At 45.3% G+C, this 23,517-nt stretch overlaps 1 protein-coding gene across 2 annotated transcripts in view; it reads right to left on the bottom strand.

Annotated features, from left to right (window-relative positions):
* The window catches only part of LOC139381672 (centrosomal protein of 170 kDa-like), a 101,130-nt gene that overhangs the window by 63,011 nt on the left and 14,602 nt on the right, over window positions 1–23,517 (bottom strand). For both annotated transcript variants that reach the window (XM_071125356.1, XM_071125357.1), the window contains exons 2-3: window positions 13,955–14,094; window positions 6,566–6,655 (exon numbers count right to left, since the gene is read on the bottom strand). In XM_071125356.1, coding sequence (XP_070981457.1) covers window positions 6,566–6,655; window positions 13,955–14,086 — 222 coding nt within the window. In that variant the 5' untranslated portion in view covers window positions 14,087–14,094. The remainder of the gene's footprint in view (window positions 1–6,565; window positions 6,656–13,954; window positions 14,095–23,517) is intronic.

Below are 23,517 nucleotides of genomic sequence, written 5' to 3'. Positions count from 1 at the left end.
TGTGACCTGGCCAAGATAAAGCAAAGCAGTGTGACACAAACAACAACACAGAGTTACACATGGAATAAACAAATATAAAGTCAATAACACAATATAAACATCTATATACAGTGTGTGCAAATGTAGTAAGATAAGGGAGGGAAGGCAATAAAAAGGCCGAATTGGCGAAATAATTACAATTTAGCAATTAAACACTGGAGCGATAGATGTGCAGAAGATGAATGCGCGAGAAGAGATACTGGGATGCAAAGGAGCAAAACATATCAAAAATAACAACATAGGGATGAGGTAGTTGGGTGGGATATTTACAGATGGGCTGTGTACAGGTGCAGTGATCGGTGATGCTCAGACAGCTGATGCTTAAAGTTAGTGAGGGCGATATAAGACTCCAGCTTCAGTGATTTTTGCCATTCGTTCCAGTCATTGGCAGCCCAGAACTGTAAGGAAAGGCAGCCAAACCACGAGCTGGCTTTGGGGATGACCAGTGTAAAATACCTGCTGGAGCGCATGCTACGGGTGGGAGCTGCTATGGTGACCAGTGAGCTGAGATAAGGTGGGGCTTTACCTCGCAAAGACATATAAATGACCTGGAGCCAGTGGGTTTGACGACGAATATGAAGCGAGGGCCAAACAACGAGAGCATCCAGGTCGCAGTGATGGGTAGTATTGTCATGCCCTGACCGTAGATTGCTTTGTATGTTTCTATTTTTAGTTTGGTCAGGGAGTGATGTGGGTGGGTATTCTATGTTTTGTTCTATGTTTGTATTTCTATGTGTTTGGCCTGGTATGGTTCCCAATCAGAGGCAGCTGTCAATCGTTGTCTCTGATTGAGAACCATACTTAGGCAGCCTGGTTTCGCCCTTGAGTTGTGGGTAGTTGATTTCTGTTTTGTGTGTATTCACCTGACAGAACTGTTTCGTTCTCGTTATTCGTCGTGGTTATTTTGTTTAGTGTTTAGTTTTGATTAAATTTACAACATGAACACTTACCACGCTGCACCTTGGTCCTCTCCTTCTTCCACCTACGACGATCGTTACAAGTATATGGGGCTTTGGTGACAAAACTGATGGCACTGTGATAGACTACATCCAATTTGCTGAGTAGAGTGTTGGAAGCTATTTTGTAAATGACATCGCCGAAGTCAAGGATCGGTAGGATAGTCAGCTTTAAGAGGAAAAGTTTGGCAGCATGAGTGAAGGATGCCTTGTTGCGAAATAGGAAGCCAAATCTAGATTTCATTTTGGATTGGAGATGGTTAATGAGAGTCTGGAAAGAGAGTTTACAGTCCAACCAGACACCCAGGTATTTGTAGTTGTCCACACATTCTAAGTCAGAACCGTCCAGAGTAGTGATGCTAGTCGGGAGGGCAGGTGCGGGCAGCGATTGTTTGAAGAGCATGCATTTAGTTTTACTTGCATTTAAGAGCAGTTGGAGGCCACGGAAGGAGTGTTGTATGGCATTGAAGCTCGTCTGGAGGTTAGTTAACACCGTGTCCAAAGAAGGGCCAGAAGTATACAGAATGGTGTCGTCTGAGTATAAGTGGATCTGAGAATCACCAGCAGCAAGAGCAACATCATTGATGTATACAGAGAAAAGAGTCGGCCCGAGAATTTAACCCTGTGGCACCCCCATAGAGACTGTCCGGACAACAGGCCCTCTGATTTGACACACTGAACTCTATCTGAGAAGTAGTTGGTGTAGCAGGCGAGGCAGTCATTTCAGAAAACAAGGCTGTTGAGTCTGCCGATAAGAATGCAGTGAATGACAGAGTCAAAAACCTTGGCTGAAGACGGCTGTCCTTTATCGATGGCGGTTATGATATCGCTTAGGACCTTGAGCGTGGCTGAGGTGCACCTATGCCCAGCTTGGAAATCAGATTGCACAGCGGAGAAGGTACGATAGGAGTTGAAATGGTCGGTGATTTGTTTGTTAACTTGGCTTTCGAAGACTTTAGAAAGGCAGGGTAGGATAGATATAGGTCTGTAACAGTATGGGTCTAGAGTGTCTCCCCGTTTGAAGAGGGGGATGGCCGCGGCATTTTTCCAACCATCAGGGATCTCAGACGATACGAACGAGAGGTTGAACAGGCTAGTAATAGGGGTTACAAGAAAAGGTTGCAAGATCAAATCCCTGAGCTGAAAAGGTAAAAATGTGTTGTTCTGCTCCTGAACAAGACAGTTAACCCACTGTGCCTAGGCTGACATTGAAAATAAGAATTTGTTCTTAACTGACTTGCCTAGTTAAATACAGTGCCTTGCGAAAGTATTCGGCCCCCTTGAACTTTGCGAGCTTTTGCCACATTTCAGGCTTCAAACATAAAGATATAAAACTGTATTTTTTTGTGAAGAATCAACAACAAGTGGGACACAATCATGAAGTGGAACGACATTTATTGGATATTTCAAACTTTTTTAACAAATCAAAAACTGAAAAATTGGGCGTGCAAAATTATTCAGCCCCCTTAAGTTAATACTTTGTAGCGCCACCTTTTGCTGCGATTACAGCTGTAAGTCGCTTGGGGTATGTCTCTATCAGTTTTGCATATCGAGAGACTGACATTTTTTCCCATTCCTCCTTGCAAAACAGCTCGAGCTCAGTGAGGTTGGATGGAGAGCATTTGTGAACAGCAGTTTTCAGTTCTTTCCACAGATTCTCGATTGGAATCAGGTCTGGACTTTGACTTGGCCATTCTAACACCTGGATATGTTTATTTTTGAACCATTCCATTGTAGATTTTGCTTTATGTTTTGGATCATTGTCTTGTTGGAAGACAAATCTCCGTCCCAGTCTCAGGTCTTTTGCAGACTCCATCAGGTTTTCTTCCAGAATGGTCCTGTATTTGGCTCCATCCATCTTCCCATCAATTTTAACCATATTCCCTGTCCCTGCTGAAGAAAAGCAGGCCCAAACCATGATGCTGCCACCACCATGTTTGACAGTGGGGATGGTGTGTTCAGCTGTGTTGCTTTTACGTCAAACATAACGTTTTGCATTGTTGCCAAAAAGTTCAATTTTGGTTTCATCTGACCAGAGCACCTTCTTCCACATGTTTGGTGTGTCTCCCAGGTGGCTTGTGGCAAACTTTAAACAACACTTTTTATGGATATCTTTAAGAAATGGCTTTCTTCTTGCCACTCTTCCATAAAGGCCAGATTTGTGCAATATACGACTGATTGTTGTCCTATGGACAGAGTCTCCCACCTCAGCTGTAGATCTCTGCAGTTCATCCAGAGTGATCATGGGCCTCTTGGCTGCATCTCTGATCAGTCTTCTCCTTGTATGAGCTGAAAGTTTAGAGGGACGGCCAGGTCTTGGTAGATTTGCAGTGGTCTGATACTCCTTCCATTTCAATATTATCGCTTGCACAGTGCTCCTTGGGATGTTTAAAGCTTGGGAAATCTTTTTGTATCCAAATCCGGCTTTAAACTTCTTCACAACAGTATCTCGGACCTGCCTGGTGTGTTCCTTGTTCTTCATGATGCTCTCTGCGCTTTTAACGGACCTCTGAGACTATCACAGTGCAGGTGCATTTATACGGAGACTTGATTACACACAGGTGGATTGTATTTATCATCATTAGTCATTTAGGTCAACATTGGATCATTCAGAGATTCTCACTGAACCTCTGGAGAGAGTTTGCTGCACTGAAAGTAAAGGGGCTGAATAATTTTGCACGCCCAATTTTTCAGTTTTTGATTTGTTAAAAAAGTTTGAAATATCCAATAAATGTCGTTCCACTTCATGATTGTGTCCCACTTGTTGTTGATTCTTCACAAAAAAATACAGTTTTATATCTTTATGTTTGAAGCCTGAAATGTGGCAAAAGGTCGCAAAGTTCAAGGGGGCCGAATACTTTCGCAAGGCACTGTAAATGTAAGATTGTAGGGGTCCAGATTTTGAAGCTATTTCAGAACACCAGCTATCTGGAAATGGGAGAAGATTGGACAAGTTTCTGTGGGGGGTGCGGAGCTGTTGACCGGGGTAGGGGTAGTCAGGTGTTTTAGGGAGCGTTTGACAGTGATGAGGGGTGGTCCTTTGACCGTGGACCCATTACAGACGCAGGCAATGAGGCAGTGATCGCTGAGATCCTGGTTGAAGACAGCAGAGGTGTATTTAGAGGGCAGGTTGGTCAGCATGATATATATGAGGGTGTACGTGTTTAAGGATTTAGGGTTGTACCTGGTAGGTTCCTTCTCAATTTGTGTGAGATTGAGGACATCTAGCTTAGATTGTAGGACGGCTGGGATGTTAAGCATGTGCCAGTTTAGATCACAAACTCTGAAGATAAATGGGGGGCAATTAATTCACATATGGTGTCCAGGACACCGCTGGGGGCTGAGGGGGTCTATAACAAGCGGCAACAGTGAGAGACTTATTTCTGGAAAGGTGGATTTTTAAAGTAGAAGCTTGAACTGTTTGGGCACAGACCTGGAAAGCATGACATAACTTTGCAAGCTGTCTCTGCAGTAGATTGCAACTCCACCCCAGTTGGCAGTTCTGTCTTGATGGAAAATGTTGCAGTTGGGGATGGAAATTTCAGAAGTTTTTGTGGCCTTCCTAAGCCAGGATTCAGACATGGTTAGGACATCAGGCTTGGCGGAATGTGTGCTAAAGCAGTGAATAAAAAAAACTTATGGAGGAGGCTTCTGATGTTAACATGCATGAAACCAAGTCCACAAATGATAGCAATTGGGGAATAGGAGTGGAACTGGGGGCTAAAGGGCCTGGATTAACCTCTACATCAACAGAGGAACAGAAGAGGAGTAGGATAAGGGTATGGCTAAAGGATATAAGAACTTGTCATCTAGAGCGTTGGGGAGAGGGAATAAAAGGAGCAGAATTCTGGGCGTGGTAGAATAGATTCAGGGCATAATGTGCAGACAACGATACGGTAGGATGTGAGTACAGTGTAAATAAACCCAGGCGTTAAGTGACAATGAGAGAGGTTTTGTCTCTGGAGGCACCAGTTAAGCCAGGTGAGGTCTCTGCATGTGTGTGGCGTGGGACAAAGGAGCTATCTAAGGCATTTTGAGAGGGACTGAGGGCTCTACAGTGAAATAAACCAATAAGAACTGGCCAAGACAGCAGCAGACAAGGCATATTGACATAAGAGAGAGGAATAAAGCAATCACAGGTGTTGATCAGGAGACCTAAGACAACAACGGGTAAATGGCGATGAATGGGCAGAGCGGGTCAGGTAGGTAGGTACATACAGGACCTGAGTTCGAGACTGGGGCTGAAAGGTAAATGAGGTACCGTGTTATTGAAACAGTCCAGGGGGCATCAGCTGTGTAGCCGAGTGATCATGGGGTCAAAAGAGCAGCAATAGGTGAGTTAGGATGCTATTCGGTAGTCACTACTACGCTAGGCGAGCAGGGGACACAGTCTTCAGAAAAGCTAGCGGGCCGGGGCTAGTAGATGGTTCTTCGGCAACATAACATAATAGCCTGTTGAGACCACATCGGACGATCACCTCGGCAGTCCAGTCGTGATGGATCCGTGTCGACAATAAAGGGTCCAGGCCAATTGGCAAAGGAGGTATTGTAGCCCTAGAATTAGCTGGTATATGGGCCTAGCTCGAGGCTATCTCAAGGCTAGCTGGTGCTTGCTTCTGGACAGAGGCGTTAGCTAACAGTAGCCACTCGTTTGCAGCTAGCTAGCTGCGATGATCTGGTGTAATGATCCAGAGTGGCAGGAATCCGGCGATGTGGTAGAGAGAGGCAGTCCGATATGCTCTGTGTTGATATCGCACTGTAAAGAATGGCAGGTGTTGTCCGAGCTAAGGCTGGCTTGGTGACCGAGAAAAAGGTGAAGACCACTAGCCGTGGCTCACAAAGACTAGTAACTAGTTAGCTGGCTAGCTCCTGATGGAAGTTCTAGTTATAAGGAATAAAAATAGCAGCTCCGTACACCATTGGGTTAGGTGGGTCGCAGGAAAGTATATTTTGTTTGTTGACAGAAAGTGAGATTAAGATATATACGAAAAAGACTGGCTAATTATGGCTATTTACACGTCCTACTGCTACGCCATCTTGGTCAAGATGAGTAAGATGTGCAGGGCATTCAGTAGTCAAGCTCTGATTGGCCCAGTATGGGATGTAGATCCATCATAAAGATGAGTAAGATGTGCAGGACATTCAGCAGTCAGGCTCTGATTGGCCCAGTATGGGATATAGCGCTACTTCCTGTCGCCATGGGCCCTCGAACGACAGGCTAGGAATCCTGAAGCATGACTCAGGAGGAAGAGCTTATGACTCCAGCTTCCTGCCTGGGAGAATGCTTCACAGTTGTTCCAAGCTAGTGGGTTAGCCTAAACATTGAGTAAGTTACACAGCCATCAGCAGAACTAGGACAACTAACACATGACTCACACACACCATGTGGCAGGAAGAGCACTTCAACATGGTTTTTCTCTGCCGTGAAAAGATAATGGTGTGGAATAAAGGGGTAATTATCTCAGCCCTGTCAATTCCTCTCAAGTCAAAGCTGGAGCAAATTTGATTGGCCTAAAGATGAAGCACAACCTCTGACCCTTTTACATGTCTTCTCCTCCCCTTTTACTCACCCCGTTCAGGCTGCCCAGGTCCTTGACTTTGTGCTCATCGCTGGTCACCTCATAGTTGATGACCGCATGCTGCTTGTCAACACTCCGCGACTGTAAACACAAACCCAACAGTCACAGTCAGTAATGGAGTTACATATTGTTGAATGGTAACTTGACATCAATGATGAACTTGAAATGTTTTTGACATGATGATAACAGTGTGTGCATGAAAGTTTAAACATCAACATTGTGACAATGTCAGTGTTTGGAGGAGGAATCACATGTATTGTTTACACAATTCTGCTTTGAAGTCAGATTATATTTCCATTCATAAAGCAGTTAGGCCCTGTTTAATTCTCTCACAGACAAAGATGGAAGCACAAACACACACACCAAGAAAGATACAACATGTAGGGAAAATAGAGGGAGGAAGAGAGATAGTACAGAGAGCTACGGCATCCACACAGAGAGCTACGGCATCCACACAGAGCTATGGCATCCACACAGAGCTACGGCATCCACACAGAGAGCTTCGACATCCACACAGAGAGCTTCGGCATCCACACAGAGAGCTACGGCATCCACACAGAGAGCTACGGCATCCACACAGAGAGCTTTGGCATCCACACAGAGAGCTACGGCATCCACACAGAGAGCTACGGCATTCACACAGAGAGCTACGGCATCCACACAGAGAGCTTCGGCATCCACACAGAGAGCTACGGCATCCAGACAGCGAACTACAGCATCCGCATATAGAGCTACGACATCCACAGAGAGCTATAGCATCCACACAGAGAGCTACGGCATCCACACAGAGAGCCATGGCTTCCACACAGAGCTACGGCATCCACACAGAGAGCTTCGGCATCCACACAGAGAGCTTCGGCATCCACACAGAGAGCTTTGGCATCCACACAGAGAGCTACGGCATCCACACAGAGAGCTACGGCATTCACACAGAGAGCTACGGCATCCACACAGAGAGCTTCGGCATCCACACAGAGAGCTACGGCATCCAGACAGCGAACTACAGCATCCGCATATAGAGCTACGACATCCACAGAGAGCTATAGCATCCACACAGAGAGCTACGGCATCCACACAGAGAGCCATGGCTTCCACACAGAGCTACGGCATCCACACAGAGAGCTTCGGCATCCACACAGAGAGCTACGGCATCCACACAGAGAGCTTCGGCATCCACACAGAGAGCTTCGGCATCCACAGAGAGCTTCGGCATCCACACAGAGAGCTACGGCATCCACACAGAGAGCTACGGCATCCACACAGAGAGCTTCGGCATCCACACAGAGAGCTACGGCATCCACACAGAGAGTTTCGACATCCACACAGAGAGCTACGGCATCCACACAGAGAGCTTCGGCATCCCACACAGAGAGCTACGGCATCCACACAGAGAGCTACGGCATTCACACAGAGAGCTACGGCATCCACACAGAGAGCTTCAGCATCCACACAGAGAGCTACGGCATCCAGACAGCGAACTACAGCATCCGCATATAGAGCTACGACATCCACAGAGAGCTATAGCATCCACACAGAGAACTACGGCATCCACACAGAGAGCTACAGCATCCACACAGAGAGCTACGACATCCATACAGAGAGCTACAGCATCACAAAGAGAGCTACAACATCCACACAGAGAGCTACAGCATCCACACAGAGAGCTACAGCATCCACACAGAGAGCTACGACATCCACACAGAGCTATGACATCCACACAGAGAGCTACGGAATCCACACAGAGAGCTACGTCATCCACACAGAAAACTACGACATCCACACAGAGAGCTACGACATCCACACAGAGAGCTACTGAAATCTTGTATGTTCTCTCTCTGTGAACATGACTTGTCATATATAAGTGTCAAATATAAAACAGTGTTTACACTAACATAAGTCTACTGTAGATAGCATAGCCTATTATAGAAACAGCATGACAGATGAATGCCTTCATGGAATAAATAATTTCAAACACAAACATGGCCCTTTGATTTGACTGTGGCCTAGTTGGGAGTGGTCCAGATTTGACTGTTATTAACTAGATGAGGCCTAGTTGGGAGTGGTCCAGATTTGACTGTTATTAACTAGATGAGGCCTAGTTGGGAGTGGTCCTGGTTTGACTGTTATTAACTAGATGAGGCCTAGTTGGGAGTGGTCCAGATTTGACTGTTATTAACTAGAAGAGGCCTAGTTGGGAGTGGTCGTTTGACTGTTATTAACTAGAAGTGTCCTAGTTGGGAGTGGTCCAGATTTGACTGTTATTAACTAGATGAGGCCTAGTTGGGAGTGGTCCTGGTTTGACTGTTATTAACTAGATGAGGCCTAGTTGGGAGTGGTCCAGATTTGACTGTTACTAACTAGAAGTGTCCTAGTTGGGAGTGGTCCTGGTTTGACTGTTATTAACTAGATGAGGCCTAGTTGGGAGTGGTCCAGATTTGACTGTTATTAACTAGATGAGGCCTAGTTGGGAGTGGTCCTGGTTTGACTGTTATTAACTAGATGAGGCCTAGTTGGAAGTGGTCCAGATTTGACTGTTATTAACTAGAAGAGGCCTAGTTGGGAGTGGTCGTTTGACTGTTATTAACTAGAAGAGGCCTAGTTGGGAGTGGTCCTGGTTTGAGTGTTATTAACTAGAAGTGTCCTAGTTGGGAGTGGTCCAGGTTTGAATGTTACTAACTAGATGAGGCCTAGTTGGGAGTGGTCCTGGTTTGACTGTTACTAACTAGAAGAGGCCTAGTTGGGAGTGGTCCTGGTTTGACTGTTACTAACTAGAAGAGGCCTAGTTGGGAGTGGTACAGATTTGACTGTCCTGGTTTGAGTATGATACCCTTGCGTTGGGAATCCATACAACGGCTCTTAAACCCGTACATTCCTGAGACACCCATGTGACACCAAAAAGACTGAGGCCAGTAAAAACAGGCACATGGCCCGGACCTCCTGGCGTATTTTCCGTATTTTCCGTTGGCAGACTCATACTAAACAAAGTACCCAGTCTTCTCCTCTCTTTCCCCCAGGTCATCAGAGAGACAAACCCTAGAAAACAGGATCCCTGTTTGGAAAAACAGCCTCCTTGTTCCTTTCCTTGCAGCCCTGCTGATTTCAGCAGTAAAACTGCAGAGTGCCAGAGAGAAGTATCTTGCTGCACTCTGAACTGCTTGTTCTTTAGAAACGGCTGTTTCTTTCTTTTAGCATGGTACCTTCTAACTCCTATTGGTGATGTGCTGATGTATTAATGACCTGCTGCTTAACTATAGGCTCATATGTAGACAGGGACAAACTGAGGATTGAGGAGGTCGAAGGGGGACTACTTGATTAGTGTCTCCAAGAGTGTCTGTGAAGTCAGGGTTTCTAGTGGCTCAGAGTTAAGGACTGAAGCACTGTCAGTATTGCCACACACAGGCAACTCAGTTCCTTGAAAATAAATATACTCTTTGTTATACAGAGCCAGGGCCTGGCAGAAACCTGACCAGTGAGTAATCAACTACTTAAGTTGGCTTGGAAAGTGTAATTTAGTTAGATTCAGAGTTGACATCAAGGAGCACGGAAAGTACATTAATATATTCTATTTAAGTTGTACTGTGACACTATTTTAAGGGTTGACATATAAACAATAGGTTTAACAATTAGTTTTACTACCATTGCTGTTGCTTTGAAACCTATGTCTAAGGCCTAGATTCAACCTGTAGCACTAAAGATCCACGCTGTAGTGAGATTAAAATTGAAAGGTAACGTCCCAAATGAGATGACATATGCAGCATTTACAGTCAATACAGTTTCCGTGAACGTGGGAGAATTCCCTTTAAATTTCACTCGTGCAATACCGCGGATCTTCCACGATACGGATTGAATCAAGCCCTAAAGATATTCCATGATATATGCAGCTACACCACACCCATTCTCTACTCCACACTTGGCAATGCAGCAGCCACTCTACTTCCTAAGGAGCCCTCCTGTCTGGATGGACCTAACTCAACATGTATCTGCCCCACTTTCTAGAAACATCTCTGTCTGAGACTTTCTCGATCAAACACATGCATGCGCGGAGACACACATACACACACACACACACATGCATGCGCGGAGACACACACACACACACACACACACACACACACACACACACACACATAGACACACACATACACACACGCACACACGTACAGACGCAGGCACACACATAGACCCATATACAGTTGAAGTCAGAAGTTTACATACACTTATGTTGGAGTCATTAAAACTCGTTTTCAACCACTCCACAAATTTCTTGTTAACAAACTATAGTTTTGGCAAGTCGGTTAGGACGTCTACTTTGTGCATGACACAAGTCATTTTTCAAACAATTGTTTACAGGCAGATTATTTCACTTATAATTCACTGCATCACAATTCCAGTGGGTCAGAAGTTTACATACACTAAGTTGACTGTGCCACTAAACATCTTGGAAAATTCTAGAAAATGATGTCATGGCTTTAGAAGCTTCTGATAGGCTAATTGACATCATTTGAGTCAATTGGAGGTGTACCTGTGGATGTATTTCAAGGCCTACCTTCAAACTCAGTGCCTCTTTGCTTGACATCATGGGAAAATTAAAAGAAATCAGCCAAGACCTCGGGAAAAAAATTGTAAATCTCTACAAGTCTGGTTCATCCTTGGGAGCAATTTCCAAACGCCTGAAGGTACCACGTTCACCTGTACAAACAATAGTACGCAAGAATAGACACCATGGGGCCACTTAGCCATCATACTGCTCAGGAAGGAGATGTGTTCTGTCTCCTAGAGATTAACCTCTGAGTGTAGGGGCCAGTATTTTGATGTTTGGATGAAATTTCTCAGGCCCAGAATCTAGAATATGCATATAATTGTCAAATTAGGATAGAAAACACTCTAACGTTTCCAAAACTGTCAAAATATTGTCTGTGAGTATAACAGAACTGATATTGCAGGCAAAAACCTGAGGAAAATCCAACCAGGAAGTGCTGTTTTTCCTGAAACCTCTCGGTTCCATTGCATGCCTTCCTTCCATTTAAAGGGATTTCAACCAGATTCCTTTATCTATGGCTTCCACATGGTGTGAACAGTCTTTAGACATAGTTTCAGGCTTTTATTCTGAAAAATGAGTGAGAAGGATCACATGGCGTCAGTGGATGGCTGGGTGCCAGCAGAGTTTTGCATGCACAACAGCTTGGAGCAGACATTTTCTATCTCTCTCCTATTGAAAAGGCTACGGTCCGGTTGAAATATTATCGATTATTTATTGTAAAAACAACCGGATGATTGATTATAAAAAACATGTTGACATGTTTCTACGAACTTTACGGACACTATTTGGAATTTTTGTCTGCCCTGTCGTGACCACTTGAGCCTGTGGATTTCTGAACAAAACGCGCCAACTAAGGAGGTATTTTGGATATAAAAATTATCTTTATGGAACAAAAGGAACATTTATTGTGTAACTGGGAGTCTCGTGAGTGCAAACATCCGAAGATCATATTGCTTTTCTAACTTTCGTGTCCAATCTACTTTGCTGCTAGCTGTTTGTAATGTTTTGTCTGCTGAGAGAGATGTCCTAACAAACGCTTGGATAGCTTTTGCTGTAAAGCTTTTTTGAAATCTGACGTGGATTAACAACAAGCTAAACTGTGTTTTGCTATATTGCACTTGTGATTTCGTGAAAATTAAATATTTTTAGTAATTTAATTTGAATTTGGCGCTCTACAATTCAGCGGATGTTGACGAAAATTATCCCGTTAACGGGATGCGTGCGCCAAGAAGTTAATGTACTTTGGTGCGAAAAGTGCAAATCAATCCCAGAACAACAGCAAAGGACCCTGTGAAGATGCTGGAGGACACAGGTACAAAATTATCTATATCCACAGTAAAATGAGTCCTATACCGACATAACCTGAAAGACCGCTCAGCAAGGAAGAAGCCACTGCTCCAAAACTGCAATAAACAAAACAGACTACGGTTTGCAACTGCACATGGGGACAAAGATCATACTTTTTGGAGAAATGTTCTCTGGTCTGATGAAACAAAAATAGAACTGTTTGGCCATAATGACCATTGTTATGTTTGGAGGAAAAAGGGGGAGGCTTGCAACTGTGAAGCACGGAGGTGGCAGCATCATGTTGTGGGGGTGCTTTGCTGCAGGAGGGACTGGTGCACTTCACAAAATTGATGGCATCATGAGGTAGGAAAATCTTGTTGTGTTGTATCTTGTTGTGTTGTATCATGTTGGGTTGTGTTGTATCATGTTGTATCATGTTGTGCTGTAACATGGTGTGTTGTGTTGTATCATGTTTTTTTGTGTCATGTTGTTTTATTTATTTTACCTTTATTTAACCAGGCAAGTCAGTTAAGAACACATTCTTATTTTCAATGACGGCCTGGGAACAGTGGGTTAACTGCCTGTTCAGGGGCAGAACGACAGATTTGTACCTTGTCAGCTCGGGGGTTTGAACTCGCAACCTTCCGGTTACTAGTCCAACGCTCTAACCACTAGGCTACGCTGCCGCCATGTTGTGCTGTATCATGTTGTCTTGTATCATGTTGTCTTGTATCATGTTGTCTTGTATCATGTTTTTCTGTGTCATGTTGTCTTGTATCATGTTGTGTTGTATCATGTTTTTCTGTGTCATGTTGTGTTGTATCATGTTTTTCTGTATCATGTTGTGCTGTATCATGTTGTACTGTAACATGTTGTCTTGTATCATGTTGTCTTGTATCATGTTGTGTTGTATCATGTTTTTCTGTGTCATGTTGTCTTGTATCATGTTGTGTTGTATCATGCTGTCTTGTATCATGTTGTCTTGTATCATGTTTTTATGTGTCATGTTGTGTTGTATCATGTGATGCTTTTTCTGTGTCATGTTGTCTTGTATCATGTTGTGTTGTATCATGTTGTGCTGTAACATGGTGCGTTGTATTGTATCATGGTGTGCTGTATCATGTTGTTTTGTGTCCTGGTGTGTTGTATCAAGTTGTCTTGTATCATGTTGTGTTGTATCATGTTTTTCTGTGTCATGTTGTCTTGTATCATGTTGTGTTGTATCATGTTGTCTTGTTTCATGTTGTGTTGTATCATGTTGTATCATGTGTTGTGTCGTGTTGTGTCATGGTGTCATATCATGCTGTGTTCTGTCATGGTGTATCATATCATGTTGTGTTGTATGATGTGTGGTGTTGTAACAGGTTGTGTTGTTCATGTTATGTTGTAAAAGGTTCTGTTGTATCATGTGATGCTGTAAAAGATTGTGTTGTAACAGGTTGTGTTGTTCATGTTATGTTGTAAAAGGTTCTGTTGTATCATGTGATGCTGTAAAAGGTTGTGTTGTATCACGTGATGCTGTAACGTGTTGTATCAATTGGAGCCATGCTCACCTGCAGCATGAGCTCGCAGTCGTCTCGGCCGACGAAGATCATCTCCAGGGGCAGACGGTGACGAGTGCCCCCGCTGCTCACCAGGAACCATGATGTGAGACTCATCTCTGCTACGCTACTCACTCCAACCATATGTCATCCTGAGAGAGAGAGCAAGAGAGAGATTGATTGAAAAAGCTTCTTCTACTTTCCCAAACGCACAAGTGGTTATCTCCACCTTGCTACCACAATAATACTTCCACCCTGCTACCATTCAGCGGGTAAACGCAAGTATTTCCCGTGACTGTACCTCAAAACCAAATGTTTAACTGGCCCACCACTCCACCCTGGACTTGAACAGCCTTTATGACCAGGTCCACCTATATAAGGAAGCAGTGCCCACCTTCGGTAAGACCCTAAAGGACATCGCCCTCAACCGCAGCCCCAACACCTCACACAAGAGCAACAGATCAATAGACACCCACACCCCAACCAATCAATACCCCACAAGTCAACCATGCCCACACCTCATTTAGGCCCCCTCAGATCAGACCTATGCCCCTCCTGCCCACCCCATGCCGCCCACTCACACATACGCCCAGGCCGTGAGCAGGCAAACTGGCCCAACCCCCACTCTTACACTATCCCAAGCCATTGGCAATGTACCAGATGCTCAGCAGGCTCTGCTAACACTTACTGGTCTGAGGCCAAACCACGACCAACAACATTGGACACTTTATGGAACACAAAGCCTTCACTATATCTTCCTGGAATACCCAAGGCCTGAGGTCATCTGCGTTTGGCCTAAAGAGCGGGAACCTTGACTTCACCAAAGAAATCAGAAATACAGACATTGTCATCCTACAAGAAACATGGTATAGAGGAGACAAATCCACGGGTTGCACTATAGGTTACAGAGAGCTGGAAATCCCATCCACCAACCTACTAGGTGTGAAACAGGGAAGGGACTCAGGGGGTATGCTAATTGGATATAGAGCAGACCTAACTCACTATATTAAATTTATCAAAACAAGAACATTTTACATTTGATGAGAAATTCAAAAGGAAATGATCTTACCTACAGTTGAAGTCGGAAGTTTACATACACCTTAGCCAAATACATTTAAACTCCGTTTTTCACAATTCCTGACATTTAATCCTAGTAAAAATTCCCTGTATTAGGTAAATTAGGATCACCACTTTATTTTAAGAATGTGAAATGTCAGAATAATAGTAGAGAGAATGATTTATTTCAGCTTTTATTTATTTTATCACACTCCCAGTGGGACAGAAATTTACATACCCTCAATGTCACGTTCTGACCTTAGTTCCCTTGTTTTGTCTTATGTTTTAGTATGGTCAGGGCGTGATTTGGGTGGGTTGTCTATGTTAGTTTGTCTATTATTTTCTATTTCTGTGTTTGGCCTGGTATGGTTCTCAATCAGAGGCAGCTGTCAATCGTTGTCCCTGATTGAGAACCATATTTAGGTAGCCTGTTTTCCATTGTGTTTTGTGGGTGGTTGTTTTCAGTCTTCGTGTGTCTATACCAGACAGAACTGTTCATGGTTGTTTCTTAGTTGTTTTGTTATTCAGTGTTCAGTCAACTTTATTAAAAAGATGAACGCTGCGCATTGGTCCTCCCCTTTCCTTCCACGACAGCCGTTACACTCAATTAATATTTGGTAGCGTTGCCTTTAAATTGTTTAACTTAGGTCAAACATTTCGGGTAGCCTTCCACAAGCTTCCCACAATAAGTTGGTTGAATTTTGGCCTATGTCTCCTGACAGAGCTGGTGTAGCTGAGTCAGGTTTGTAAGGCCTCTTTGCTCGCACACGGTTTTTCAGATCTGCCCACAAATGTTCTATAGGATTGAGGTCAGGGCTTTGTGATGGCCTCTCCAATACCTTGACTTTGTTGTCCGTACGCCATTTTGCCACAACTTTGGAAGTACGCTTGGGGTCATTGTCCATTTGGAAGACCCATTTGCAACCAAGCTTTGACTTCCTGACTGATATCTTGAGATGTTGCATCAATATATGCACATAATTTTCCTACCTCATGATGACATCTATTTTGTGAAGTTCCCCAGTCACTCCTGCAGCAAAGCACTCCCACAACATGATGCTGCCACCCCCGTGCTTCACGGTTGGGATGGTGTTCTTTGGCTTGCAAGCCTCCCCCTTTTTGTGTCCTCCAGCATCTTCACAGGGTCCTTTGTTGCGATTGATTTGCACTTTTCGCACCAAAGTACATTCATCTCTAGGAGACAGAATACGTCTCCTTCCTGAGCGATATGATGGCTGTGTGGTCCTATTGTGTTTATACTTGCGTACTATTGTTTGTACAGATGAACGTGGTACCTTCAGACATTTGGAAATTGCTCCCAAAGATGAACCAGACTTGTGCAGATCTACAATTATTTTTCTGAGGTTTTGGCTGATTTCTTTTGATTTTTCCCATGATGTCAAGCAAAGAGGAACTAAGTTTGAAGGTAGGCCTTGAAATACATCCACAGGTACACATCCAATTGACTCAAATAATGTCAATTAGCCCATCATAAGCTTCTAAAGCCAAGACATAATTTTCTGAATTGTCCAAGTTGCTTAGAGGCAGTCAACTTAGTATATGTAAACTTTTAACCCACTGGAATTGTGATACAGTGAAATAATCTGTAAAAAGTTGTTGGAAAAATTACTTGTGTCAAGCACAAAGTAGATGTCCAAACCGACTTGCCAAAACTATGGTTTGTTAACAAGAAATTTGTGGAGTGGTTGAAAAACGAGTTTAATTTACTCCAGCCTACAAGTATGTAAACTTCCGACTTCATCTGTATGTATATACTGTATACTGCATCCTACACTAAATTTTCCCTAACCTTGGAGGAATGGAACTGTCGTCTGGGTAGTAATATAGAGTGGTGAGAATTCTGGAGAAGACAGCTCTCCTAATGTTAGTGTGCATGTGTGTGCGTAAATAAGAAGCATGGTATAAAAGGAATGTCTTTGTATATGAACTGCAGAGCTCTCGTGAATAAACATTTGTTTTGACTTTTGTAAGCTGGGAATTCTGTCTGTTTCATTTAAACCATAACTTTACAAACTCTGGGTTGCTGACCATTTAGAAGAATTGAAATTTATGAACATTGATAACAAAATTCCATATCAAGTCAAAAATGTGATTTTCTGTTGTTTTATCTATATTTCTACACTATGAGGTTGGAATAATACTGTGAACTTGTGAACATTATTATAATGCCCTTTTAGTGTAAGAGCTGTTTGAAAACACCGCCTGAAATTTCAGCCTGTTTTTGTGGGAGGGATTTTCGGACTTCCATGGCGACATCACCATATGGTAAATGAGTTAATAGACCAATAAGAGTTCCAAACTAGAGGTTGACCGATTAAACGGAATGGTCGATTAATTAGGGCCGATTTCAAGTTTTCTTAAAAACCTGTTATGGCTGCATCCCTTTGTTCTCAATTTCCGCCTGAAGACATACCCAAATCTAACTGCCTGTAGCTCAGCCCCAGAGGCAAGGATATGCATATTATTGGTGTCATTTGAATGGAAACATTCTGAAGTTTGTGGAAATGTTAATTGAATGTAGGAGAATATAACACAGTAGATATGGTGGAAGAAAAGAGAAAGAAGGAGCATACGTGTTCTGTTTTTTATTGTTGTAGTATCATCTTTCACATGTACTGGAATAGCCACACAGTCAGATAGGATGCTGGAGATCATTTTGATGGATAACACAAGAGGGCAACTGTAGGTGTGCAAAGTTTCCGACTGATAACTTCAGGAATGGGTGAGCTACATGACATTTAGCATGAAGTCACCCAGGTGTCCCACACAAGTTGCCCAAATGTACCCAAGTGGCTGAATTGGTGAAATGACCTGTAACTATATACAACAGTGCAAATAACTATATACAACATATCAAAAAGCAATTCTAACACACACACACACACACACACACACACAAAAAAAAAGTTTTAAAAAATATTAGAAAATAAATATATTTAAAAAAAACAGTACAGCCCTTGGATGTCCCCGTCACAATATTTTGCTGCCAGTGCCATGTCCCATAGCAGTCTCTTTCTGATGTAAAGCAGAGGCAAACTGAACAAGTGGTGCAGTTCATGTGACACAGAACACAACGATGCCTCCATGCTGTGCCCTTTTGGCCCTGAGGCACAGTCATGCCTGCAGTAATGAACTGTGGCATATGAACACCACTGGGGGCACAGGTAGAGTGGGCAGCTTGGCACCGGGGGCTCCCAGTCGGAGTCGCTATCACTGTGAAAGAAAACATTAAAAAGATATTTGTATTGTATGAGCCTTTTATCATCACATAAAATAAACAGATATGTATTGATTGTATAGAGCAGAGGGAACAGTCACTAAGGTGTTTTATTCAACTCAGGCCATTGTTATATATATATATATATATATATATATATATATATATATATATATGTCACGTTCTGACCTCTATTTCCGTTGTTTTGTATTTATTTAGTATGGTCAGGGCGTGAGTTGGGTGGGCAGTCTATGTTTGTTTTTCTATGTTTTGGGGCATTTCTATGTTTTCGGCCTAGTATGGTTCTCAATCAGAGGCAGGTGTCATTAGTTGTCTCTGATTGAGAATCATACTTAGGTAGCCTGGGTTTCACTGTGTGTTTGTGGGTGACTGTTCCTGTCTCTGTGTTTTGCACCAGATAGGGCTCAGTCATTTGTTTTTTTCTTTTCACTTGTTTTGGAAGAGAAGAGAACGAGCGCCATTCTCCTTGCGGAGATGGTGCTAAATACATCAACACGGTCGGTCCCTGGGATTGGGCTGGCTAACACGATTAGGTTTGCTTGGAAGGAAAAGGAGATGGAGCCTTTAGGACGGGAATCTTTTGGAAGGATAATATTGATGGGGATTCTAAAGCTGACGGTGAAGGACGTGTTTTGTTTCCAAGGCAACTCGTTGGAGGGAGCATACGACGTGGCACTATATACAGAGGTAAAACACAATGATATCCTGAGAAGGGCAAGAGCAGTGGGAGGTGAGAGGCCGATGTGCCACTACGAAATAACAAGCCTGGCGAAGAATAATTTTAGGGTTGTAACTGTCAACATTTACAACCCTTACGTTAAGGACGAAGAGGTGAGGGCTTTTCTGGGGAGATATATGGATAACGTCTCCTCAGCAAGGCACCTCAAAGACTCCCTTGGGTTTTGGAATGGGAGGAGAGGTTTCCAGGCCCTCCTCAGAGAGGACCCAAAGGGACATGGTGGCTACCTCCATCCTCCTGCTATGTTCTCCCTAGGGGCTGACAGGGGGACGTTGTTTTATGCACGTCAGCCCCCATTTTGCAGACGCTGTATGGCCTACGGTCACATATTCGCCTCATGCAGTACAAGAAAATGCAGATTTTGTGCATCTGAGGATCATGAGGCGAGGGATTGTGACAAGCCTAAGACGTGCCATGGGTGTGGCTCGTCAGCACACCTGTGGCGGGGGTGCCCGGCCCGTCAGCGGTCATATGCGTCTGCGGCTGGGGGGGAGCAGGGGCGGGGGATGGGGGAAGAAGAGGAGGGGAAGGAAGCACGCCTCATGATCAGAGTACAGGTCCAGAGGGGAAGGCCACAAGGAAGGAGGAGGAGCAAGAAGCGGCGGAAGGAAGAGAGAAGGAAACGGAAGGCACGGGAGTAGGAGAACCAGGAAAAGCGGCGGAAGAAGGCAACCGAGTGGAGGAGCATGAGAGAGAAGAAAGCGATGGAGGAGTGGTGGAGAAGGAGACGGTGGAAGAGCAAGTGGACTGGGGGGAATGTGCCCTGGTGGAAGAGATGAGGGGTATGGTGGAGGAGCTGGCGGGGGGGGGGGGGGTGGTATCTCTCCACTGCCGTCATCACCAAAGAAGAGAATGAAGAGGAGGGAGCGATTGGCCGACAGTGAGAGGGAGGGGATGGCCAAGAGAGTGATGGGGGTGGGAGAAACCTCTGGGTTGCTGCTGGTTTCCACAGGCTCTCAATATCTGTTGGGTGGGGACACACCTAACAGGACTCAGGACTGGGTACAGGAGGAGGTGGGGAGTTTTTTGTTTGGGGACTCAGCCTCCCCAAATTTTTTTCCAATCCAGCTGCAGCACTGGGGAGGGGGAGGATTGTGGGGGTAGACCCAGGGTGCAGGGCACCCCGGAGCCAAACACTATTCCTGCATCCTGGGTTGGTGAGATGGAGGAAGAGGGGGGGGATGTTGGGAGTACAGATGGTGTTATCACCGGTAGATATGGAGCAGGGGAGCATCGGGTGAGTCTCCTGTTTTTGTTTTTTTCTGTCTGGGTTTAGAATTTGAGTGTATTACATGTTTTTATTTTATTCTTTCATGGGGTCTGATTTTACTTTTGTTAGTTTAAATGTAAGGGGTTTAAGGGATTGTGTTAAGAGGAGGGCGGTTTTTAGTTATTTGGAGGGTGTGGGGTTTGATTTTTGTTTTTTACAGGAGGTTCACCTGAGGGATGGAGGGGATGTTAATAGGTTTAAGAGGGAGTGGGACAAGGGGGAGTCGGTTTGGGGTGTTGGGGGGGTGCACTCATCGGGGGTAGGGATTTTGTGTGGGCACAGGGAGGTTAAAGTGGAGGATTCTTTTGTGGTAATGCAGGGGAGGGTTATAGGGGTGGATGTCACGATAAGGGATTGTAATTTTAGATTAGTGGTGGTGTATGGACCACAGGTGGTGGCAGACAGGAGGGAGATGGTGGACTGTCTGACGCCCCTGTGTGTCACAAATAGGAAATTAGTGATAGGGGGGATTTTAATACAGATTTAGGAAGAGGGGGGGATAGCAGTGCAGGCGCCATTGCCAGGCTAATGGCTTGCCATGGTCTGGTAGATGGTGGTCTGCACACTACTCCGAAAATGGACGGTCCTACATGGCGCAACTCCAGGGGGGTTGAGCGGAGGCTCGACTATATTTTCGTACCTAGGTCTTTGGGTAAGTTGTCTGGGCGGCTGTTGCCTGTTTTCTTTTCGGATCACGACGGGGTGCTCCTGCAGGTGGGGTCGCCAGTCTGCCTCTTTGGTAGGGGGTACTGGAAGCTAGATCGGGATGTGCTGGAGGAGCAGGCTTTTGTTGACGGGTTTTATGGTTTCTTTTGGAGGCTTGAGGGTCTCCGGTCCATGTGCGACGGGGTGTTAGAGTGGTGGGAATTAGTTAAGGTGAGGATTAGGGCTTTTATAATAGGGTATTGCAAGAAGAAAAAAAGGGAGGAGAGGAGGGAGGTGGATCGTATCCAAAGGTTAATTGAACTCGAGTACGAGGCAGGCAACCTCGGCGGGTCGTTTGACTGGGAGAGATCCGCAACCCTAAAGGCGCAGCTCAGGGAGTTGCAGGAGCGGAAGGCTCGAGCTTTCCTGGAGCGTGCGCATAGTGGCTTTCTATAACACCATGAGACTTGTTCTGCTATGTTCTTTAAGTCGGTTAGGGCCAGACAGAGTAGGAAGGTAATGCATGGCGTTAGGGAAGAAAATGGTAGTATAGTTAGAGAACCAGAGGATATGGTCAGGGTGACAACTGATCATTTCCAAGGTTTATTTAAGGAAAGGGAAATAGATGTAGAGCAGGGAAATGTGTTTTTAGAACACTTGTCCAGGCGGTTGCCGGAGGACATTAGAGAAGTGATGGAGGCCCAGATCTCACTAGAAGAGGTTGAGAGCGCTCTTAGGAGGATGGGAAAAGGGAAGGTGCCTGGGATAGATGGGCTGCCGGCTGAGTTTTATCTCAAGTTTTGGGGTATACTTGGACCAGTGGTCCTCGAAGTCTTGAAGGCCATCCTTGAGACGGGGGTCCCGGGGGGATCAATGGCTGTTGGTGTGCTGTCACTTTTATATAAGAAGGGGGAAGTAACAGACCTTGGCAACTGGCGGCCGTTGACCATGCTGTGTGTAGATTACAAGCTACTTGCAAAGGTTTTAGCAGACCGGTTGCGCACAGCCCTTCCCTACGTCATCCATGAGGATCAGACGTGCGGGGTAGAGGGCCGCTCTATTAGATGGAACCTACAGTTAATCAGGGACTCCATCGCTTGGGTTGAAGATAGAGGACTGCCTTTAATGGATCGCGTGAATAGATCATTTTTATTCAGAGTGTTAGGTCGATTAGGATTTGGGGAGAAGTTCATAGGATGGATTCGTACATTATATGTCGGAGCGGGGTGCCGAGTTAGTGTAAATAGTCACTTGGGTGACGTTTTTGACCTCTCGTCTGGGGTCAGGCAGGGGTGCCCACTCTCGGCTCTCCTCTTCGTTCTGTACATGGAGCCTCTGGGGGCTGCCATTAGGGCAGACACAGGGGTGGAAGGCTTGTTGATCCCTGGAAGTGGTGGGCTGCGTGTTAAGATGACGCAGTACGCCGACGACACTTCCTTGCTGCTGTGCAAGGACTCGTGCCTGACAAGGTCCCTTGCAATCTTTGGGGATTTCACCCGAGCGTCGGGAGCAGTTCTGAACCATGCAAAGTCTTCCGTCAAGTTTTTCGGAAGATGGCGCGGTAGAACGGATGTGCCCGGGGGGTTATCTCTCTGTGAGGGGGCCCTGAGGATTCTCGGGGTCCATTTTGAGACCTCCGGCTCAGCGACGCTAAACTGGAACATGCGTATCGCAGTGGTACAGAGGAAGCTAGCAATGTGGAAGGCTAGGTATTTGTCTTTTATGGGCAAAGTCCTGGTTCTAAAGGTGGATGTGTTGCCGTCTCTTTTGTATTTGGCGTACATCTACCCATTGCCGGCTAGTCTGAGGAGGCCTCTAGTGAGGCTTGTGTTTCAGTTCATGTGGAGTGGCAGGTGCGAGTGGGTCGCCAGGGCACGCATGCTTTGTCCCATCGGGGAGGGAGGTAGGGGGGTACCACATTTCCCCCTCAAGCTGGACGCAATTTTTGTTTCTTTCTTGTTAACGGAGCTTGCTCATCCAGTGATACACCCGTCCGGTTACCTCCTGCGGGTGTTCTTCTCGTATCAGGCGAGAAGCGTAATGGTGTGGTCTAACACGGGTCCTCGGGCGGAACAGCTGCCGTGGCACTTTGGTCATGCGGCCAAGTGGCTGCGTGAGCACCCTGAGGTTGAAGTTGCCCGAGTAGGTTTAGATCACAGGCACCTGTACGAGGAGGTCAGAAAGGCAGGGAGTCCGGCACCTGTAGTGGGCATCTCGGAAGTGGTCTGGGAGGGAGTGCAGGCGCGGGGTCTGGACAACAGGCTCAAGGACCTGAATTGGTTGAGCCTCCATAAGTGCTTGCCGGTACGTTCCATTATGTACCGGTATAGTTTGGTGCAATCCCCCACCTGTCCAAGATCTTCTTGTGGCAGGGAGGAGACTGTGCGCCATGTCTTTTGGGACTGTGCCTTTGCCGGAGTAGTATGGGCTAGGGCACGGGTGTTGTTAGGTTTGGTAAGGGGGGATTTTGTATTGACGTGGGCCAGGTTAGAGAGAGGTGTAGGGAGAGCGAGAGGGACGGATAGGGACAGGTTTCTGCTCTGGCTTCTCATGAGTCTCTTTAAACGGGGGCTGTGGGAAGCCAGGCAGAACATGGTGAAGACAGG

Source organism: Oncorhynchus clarkii, chromosome 23 (assembly GCF_045791955.1).
Source record: "Oncorhynchus clarkii lewisi isolate Uvic-CL-2024 chromosome 23, UVic_Ocla_1.0, whole genome shotgun sequence".
Classification (NCBI taxonomy): Eukaryota; Metazoa; Chordata; class Actinopteri; order Salmoniformes; family Salmonidae; genus Oncorhynchus; species Oncorhynchus clarkii.
This window is presented reverse-complemented; position numbering and strand designations above follow the sequence as displayed.